The sequence below is a fragment of the Scyliorhinus torazame genome, chromosome 2 (genome assembly GCF_047496885.1).
Source record: "Scyliorhinus torazame isolate Kashiwa2021f chromosome 2, sScyTor2.1, whole genome shotgun sequence".
Classification (NCBI taxonomy): Eukaryota; Metazoa; Chordata; class Chondrichthyes; order Carcharhiniformes; family Scyliorhinidae; genus Scyliorhinus; species Scyliorhinus torazame.
Window position 1 is genome coordinate 74,256,936 of NC_092708.1, and position 7,736 is coordinate 74,264,671.

At 38.9% G+C, this 7,736-nt stretch overlaps 1 protein-coding gene across 1 annotated transcript in view; it reads left to right on the forward strand.

Annotated features, from left to right (window-relative positions):
- The window catches only part of actr3 (actin related protein 3), a 74,205-nt gene extending 66,943 nt beyond the window's left edge, over nucleotides 1–7,262 (forward strand). The window contains exons 11-12 of the mRNA XM_072472991.1: nucleotides 603–686; nucleotides 5,948–7,262. Of these exons, the coding sequence (XP_072329092.1) occupies nucleotides 603–686; nucleotides 5,948–6,043 (180 nt within the window). The 3' untranslated portion in view covers nucleotides 6,044–7,262. The remainder of the gene's footprint in view (nucleotides 1–602; nucleotides 687–5,947) is intronic.
- Nucleotides 7,263–7,736: the final 474 nt, after the last annotated feature.

Sequence of the window (7,736 nt, forward strand, 5' to 3'; positions counted from 1 at the left end):
AAACATCTCCAGATGCGTTTTCTTGCCAATTGTGCCTGCTGGTTTTCAGTGCAGGGATTATTATTGCTATTATTTGAGGCGTTGCTCCAAGAAAATACAATGGACATCCATCTCAAGGGAGTTCACTATGTTTGGTGACCATATATAATTGGCATAATGACAGCCATAGATTATACAACTGTTTCATGTTGGAGACAAAAATAATGAGAAGCAATTCAAAGGATTCTTGTGCGTCAATTTCCTCATGCCAAAGATTATTTGTAACTTCCATTCCGAAGGAATCAATAATCCTGGTAGGACGTTTATCGACTGAGGGAAAAATTAGCATCCAGACTAGAGCTGAATGCTTCTCACATCATAGGTGTCGGCCTATGTGACAAATAAGTACCAGATATTTTGAATCGTGAAGAATCTTTTATATAGTTTGAAAAAAAATTGTCCTGGACAGCTGATTTGAAGGTTTCTTAAAATCCTTCTAAATTAATAGGTTTGCAGTGATTGGCTTTCAATAAAATTAGAGATCTCAATTTGACTGTTTGAGAATTGTGCACTTTGAAGTATAATTTACACACATTTGATATAATCATATTCCTTTTTTGCAGCCTAAACCAATTGATGTTCAAGTAATCACCCACCACATGCAGAGATATGCTGTATGGTTTGGAGGGTCTATGCTAGCATCCACTGTGAGTAATACTATATATACAAATATATATATATATATATGCGCATGTACTTTATATTTTTTCACTCTTAAAATACATAAAGGTTGGCTATGGTAAATATTAATGTCCTTCTGCCTTTCCAGAATGGCCAAATTTTGTTTTATCATATGCAAGATTTGGTTCTTTTTTTTTTTTAGTCGAGGCTTTCATCAACCAAAGCTATTATTGGTTTTAAATAAATCCAGTACCATTCTTAACACCTCAAATACTGAAGTGGTTCATGTCCATATGCAAGAAGCCCTGGACAACATTTGGGCTTGGGCTGTTAAGTGGCGTCCAAACCATGTTGGTGCCAGGCAATAACCATCTCCAATAAGTGAAATTCTAACTATTGAAGGTCAAGGGATGCATCCCTTGACCTTCAATGGAGCTACCATCACTGAATCCCCCACCATCACCAACGTGGGACCTTATCATTTACCTCAATCTTAACTAAGCTTGCTCGTGATTTTGTGGCTATAAGAGCAGATCAGAGGCTGGGAATTATCTGGTGACTCAACAAAGCCTGTTCACTATCCGCAAGGTACAAGTCAGAAGTGTGATGGAATATTCTCCAATTGCCTGGATGAGTGCAGCTTCTTGAGTCACTCAAGAAGCTGGACACCATCCAGGACAAAGAACGCTGCCCCCCCAATGCACAGTGGTGGTAGTTTACAAGATGCATGCAGCAAGGCACCTTCCAGACCAGCAATAATGAAGTTTAGATTGGCCATGGAACAATCCAAAGCAGGGATAATTAATTGTGGGTAGCCAACTTCCATGGGATGAGAATGAATCCGAGTCGAGTGGATTGGAATCAAATGTTGGTAGAACGATGGTCCACTTTCAAAGAAAAAGTATTGGAGGCAATGTTAAGGTAGGACAAAGATATCAGACAATGATGGAAGGGAATAGAGGTGAAGATGAAAAGAAAGGAGTGCACTTAAGGGCAGAAAATACAATAATGAATCTGACTGAATATAGAAGGAGCTGAGCTCAGGTGAAAAAACTAAGAAACCAAGAAGAGAGCATGAAAAGAGACTGGCTGCTAACATAAAAGGGAATCCCAAGGCCTTCTAAGAATGTATAATTATTAAGAGGGTGGTGGAAGAGTAGGGCCGATTAGGGATAAAAATGAGGACTTGCATGTAGAGGCAGTCGAAATAGCAGAGGTATTCAAAAAGTACTTTGCATCTGTCTTTATAAAGGAAGAAGATGCTAGCTACACAGGCTGATGTGAGAGGAGGTAACTCGTACATGAGAAAAAATTACAATTGCGAATGAGGAGTTATTAGGCTATCTGCACTTAAAATTGATACGGTACCAGGACCAGATGAGATGCATCCATGGGCACTGAGGGAGGTGTCGGAATTGCAGAGGCACAAGTGATAATCTTCCAGTCTTTCTTAGACACGGGTAGTGCCCGAGGACAGGAATACTGCGAAAAGGGGTGCAAAAATAAAGCTGACAACCACAGACTAGTCAGTTTGACTTCAGTGGTAGGGAAATCTCTGGAAACTATAATTTGAAACAAAATCAATAGTCTCCTAAACCAGTGCAGGTTAATTAAGAAAAGCCAGCATGGATTAATGAAGGGAAAATCATGTTTAACTTGCTAGTTTTTTTGAGGAGGTAAAAGAGAAGATTGATAAGGGCAACAGTGTTGATGTGATGTATATGGATTTTCAAACGGCATTCAATACAGTGCCATATAACAGACTTGTGATCAAAATTCTAGCTAATGGAATGAAAGAAACGTAACCACTTGGATAAGAAATTGGCTGAGTGACAGGAATCAGAATAGTGAGAATTTTTTCTTTCCAGCTTGGGGAAAGGTTTGTAGTGGAGTTCCATGGGGGTCAGTGTTGGGACTTTTGGTCTTTCTGATGTAGAATAATGACCTAGACTGTGATGGTCGGGACCTAGACTGTGATGGTCGGGAGATGATTTCAAAATTTACAGATGATACGAAAATTGGAAACATCAACATCAAACGGAGAAGACATGTCCGTGAATTGGGCGTTCAAAAGTGGCATCTAAAGGTCAATGCAAAGAAGTGTGAGGTGATTCACTTTGGCAGGAAGAATACGGACGGACAGTAAAAAATAATGGGAGAATGCTAAAGGGATCTTGATGTATTTGTTTCTTAGTTTTTTCATTTTCCCCCAAAAGTCATTGAAGATGGCGGGGCATTTTGAGAGAAAGAGAGAACAGTTAATGAAGCGCATAGTATCTTAGGCTTTATTCATTAGGACATTGAGTACAAGGGTAAACAGATCATATTGAACTTGTATAAGGCACTATTAAGGCCTCATCTGGAGTACTGCATTCAGTTCTGGGCATCATATTTGAAGGATGGGAAGGCATTAGAGCTAGTACAAAGGAGATTCAAAGAATGAGTCCGGGGATAAATAACTGCAGCAATGAGGATAGATTGGAGAGGTTGGGACTTTTCTCCTTGGAAAAAAGCAGGCTTGATTGAAGTTTTTTAGATCCTGAGGTGGTATGCGCAGGGTAAATAGTGAGGAACTTCCAATTCGAGAACAGAGGGCAGAAATTCAAAGTAATTGGGCATAAGGAATAAAAGTGATATGGGGGAAAGAGTTTTCACCCAGAGGGTACTTGGATTCTGGAACAAACTTCTCAGAGAATGGCGGAGGCATGTTCAAGGTAGTAAAAAGGGAATTGGATTGCGGTCTGAAAATGTGGCAGGTTATGGGTATGAGGCAGGGAGTGGTATTAGATGGAATGCTTTTTCAGAGTATCAGTGCAGTCGCAGAGCCAGAGACTGAATGCTTTTTCAGAGTATCAGTGCAGCCGCAGAGCCAGAGACTACGTGAGGGTTTGTCAGCATGCGCAGGTGGAGGAGTCTAAATATAAAAATTCTGTGAACCCCTGCCATTTAGAAAGACAACGGAAGCAATTGCATGGGAACCTCACCTGCAGGTTTCTCTCTAAGCCACACACCATTCTGATTTCGGAACGGTATTGCCATTCCTTCACTGCCATCTGGTCAAAATCCTGGGGGTGAGTCCCTTCCTAACATGTTCCTACATTAGATGGACCTCAGTTCAAAATGGTGGCTCAGCACCACTTTTCAAAGGAATGAGCAATAAATGCTGGCCTTGCAAGTGGTGCACATGTCCAGTGATCTTTTTATAATTTTTGAAATGAAACATTGAAATCTTGCAATCTGCGAAATAGTCCAAGGTGTTTTTCCTTTCCAGAAGTCAGTGAGCTTTTTAATATTAATGTTGTGTGGTGTATGTTTACAACATATATGATGCATATGTTTATATACATATAACATTTGCAAGTCCCAAGATGTCATAGTATTTAGTGGAAGAATATTATACAGTGTGAATGTAACTATGAATCTGTTGAAAAGAGATGCTGAAGTTTTTCATCTTGCACTCAGGACAAATGCAAGAATGCCAAATTTTAAATTATCGCAATTTATACTACAGGCAAAAAAGTGTGCTGATTGGTGGCAAGTCTACTCTGGCTGAGGTGTTGCCATGATTAAGCAATCAGCTCCCCAAACTCCTGGGTAATTCATAACAGACATGAGGCTTGAACATATTTCTTTATGCAAAAAAAAAAAGGTTCCCAGTATATGAGCGTATGTCACTTCTAGCGAGCATAAATGAACCACATTACGAGATTATCTTGTTGGTGTATATTAGTGCGCTGAGGGTTGTTCAGCAAGAGCTGCCAAATTGTAGATCACATCTAAAAGGTGTTTTATTTTGGGTTTTGTAAAGTGTGGACTAGTTGAGTGGGATCTCTATTCTGCTTATTACGAACAGCCAAAGGAACTTGCTGTTTGATTCAATCAGCGAATCATTGGTACATACAGCCGATGTACCTAGCATTGCACCGGCACTGGAATTCATATACTCCTATATGACATTGCTCTGTCATGTAATGGGCAGAATATATCTTTGGCCTGACTTAACGTTGTTCGAATTATTAAAATACCTTGGATAATTTGAGCTAGACTGGCATTTTCCAGGTCCAAAAGTAATTGCTCTTGGTGCATTTGCAAGTCTGTACTTAGCATAATTTTATCAGCAATCTTGTGAACAGGGTGCTAGTCTTTTGCGCACCTTGTAAGCTTGACGCAAAAATGGAGCACATTAAATCTAAAATGGCAGTGGCTATCCGGATCCAATCATTATTTGCTCCATCATGCAAACTTGCAATTGGGCTAAAGGCCATTAGTTGTGAACCTGTAAAGTGCCCCGTCTACCTCAATTCCTGGAGAAGCAAAGTATCTCTCAAATTTGAACAGGTTAAGCCAGGCTTTCCACTTTGCTACTGTCCAGTGGCTATGGAGGTGATATTTTCCACTCTATGCTACCGTCAGTCCTAAAAGATGGTCTGCCTACGACACAATTGAGCAATGTCTTGTATGAATTTCAGTGCTGATGCAATGCCAGGTATTTAGGCTGTACATCCCAACAACTGGCTGATCGAATCAAACCATGTTCTTTCGGTTGTAGCTTGTAACAGGCGGAATACAGCCCACGCTTAAAAAACACAAGGCAAAATATGCACTGTGTGATGTGACTACGATTGGGCAGAACTTGCTAAATAATGTTGACTGCGCTAATATCTGCACTAACCAATCTGAGATAATAAACCAAGGTTGTAACATGGTTCACTTATGCTTTCTGGAAGTGGCATACATTTATATATGCAGTGACCCATTTTCTCTGTAAACAAAAGGCCTTGCATTCTCTTTGACCTGGGAGCTAGGGGCACCTATAGCTCCTTGTTGCTTTCTCTATGGCAGCACTTTGGCCAGAGTTGACTTGATAACTAATTAACACACCCTTCTGTGGTATAAATTATTGTGATCTTTCGAAATTTGGTATTTCTGCACTCGTCCTGGTGAGTGCAAGACGAAAAGCTTTGACAACGTTTCTCTCCAGCAATATTCAAATTCTATACTCCTGAGCGTCCATTTATTAATCGGCTGTTCAGTCATTTAAAATGAATGCCAGATTAGGCTGCACATCCCACCCCTGTTGTCGGGGAATTCGATGAGGCATGCAGTGAAATATGAATTTGCATTACAGTATCAACATCTGGAGTGGTGTTGGAAGAAGGTTTGTAGTTAGTGATACCACCTTAAAACATAATTTAATGGAATAAATATATTTCCGAATGCGTTATTCTACAGCATTTCAACTGTTTTCTCTTGACCCTTTAACCTGAGATGCTTTTGTCTCTTATAGCCGGAGTTCTACCAGGTATGCCACACCAAAAAAGATTATGAGGAGATTGGCCCCAGCATTTGTCGCCACAATCCTGTCTTTGGAGTCATGTCTTAAGGATGATCTCAATATTGTAAGGGCTGAAGGGAGCCTTGCTTTTGGGGACCTGTTATGTCTGAATGGCTGGTGTTGCGTTCTTAAAAATGGCTTGACTTTTAAAACGGATGACCAAACAGTATGTGGCTGGCAAATTTAATAATTGAAAGTGTCTTAAAATGGGCTAAATTGAAAGAAGCCAAAATATCAACTTTTTTTTTTTAATTTTATTAAACATTTTGGATCAGTTTGTAAGAAAATTCTATAATGATTTTAGATCAGGTTTATGCCCTAAAATAATTTTGCTGGTGGGAAATCCAAGACCGGGATTTGTGAGATTAGAATGTCAACTCTCCCATACTTGAATTGTACACTCAAATATGTACAATACAAGAGCGTGTTTATATTTCTTACTGATTTTTTTTATACATCAGGTGGGGAAAGCGAGAGAATTAGGTTATAAAGTAAAATAATAAATGGCAAGAAAATTAATACTTAGTGAAAGTCTCTGTGGATGTACTGGTCAATAGGGATTGCACCCTGAAAAAAATCTCAAAACAAAATACAATGAGAAATGGATTTCTGAGAACTGAACCAGAGATGTACTTGTCCTTTAATTAATGTTGGAGGTCTTTTTTGCCTTGAGTTGGAATCTTTTTACTGTCAGCACGGCTGGCTGATATAACTAAAATACAGACATTTCATCAAGCTCTGCCTTGTACAAACTGAAACTTTCCTAGCAAAGGAAGAGGCATTCCAGCACTAACTATTGGAAAGGATCAATTGTGAATTTTAATTTGTCTTTTTTAAATGTGGATTTCTTGTTTGTGTACAGCACTGACTGGTGTATCTATGCTCTTCTAGAGATATCTTCTCAGAAAAGCCTAAAAAAAAATTGTATCAGCGTCTAATAAGCTGCAAAACAGTTTGTACAAGTCGTATGACTGCTCATTTGTGACTCCAGTCTGTTCCCAAAAGAATAACGAACTGTATTTCCTAATATCAAATATGGCTAACTCCGCAAGTGCTTTGGGAACTAAGGAACTATTTCTTATTCATACTAACAGATGCCTGCTAGTGCTTTCTGAATACTGAATGCATTTCTTCCTGCAAAAAAGACTGTTGGACCAGTATTGTAGTTCTAGAGCCTCATTTTGATTTAAACCAAATAATCTAATGATCAAAGTGGTGTATTTAATGCCTTGCACCATTCCAATAAAGGCACAAAATTCTTTTTAAACTTTTTGGCTTTGACTGGTTATTTAAAAAAAAAAAGAAATCTCTTTGCACATGTACCTCTTCAACTAGGAGAAATAGAAGCAACTTACATTTATGGTGGTTTCTATCTCTAATAATCAACCTCTCCTGAAAGTGAGCCTTCACTTGTGTTCTACAGGTGTTATCATTTGCGTGGATATCTAAATTAATTTTGCAGCGTTATATTTTTTGGTTTGGTCTCATCACTTCTCTTTACTCGATCATCTGAACTTTGCAAGCTGGCAGCGCAGCACCAAACTAGGCTGAGTTGGGCTACAAATGTAGAACAAGCTTGGTGAAGAGTAAGAACCGCAGGAACAAAAGAATAAATATAATTATCGCCTTTAGTAAGTAGAAAATTAATTATTACAGCTGTTGTACTGAACCACATATTCTTATTGTGATGGTCTTTTTAATTTTCTTTCCATCCATTGAAGCTATCTTCATAAACTCCAAT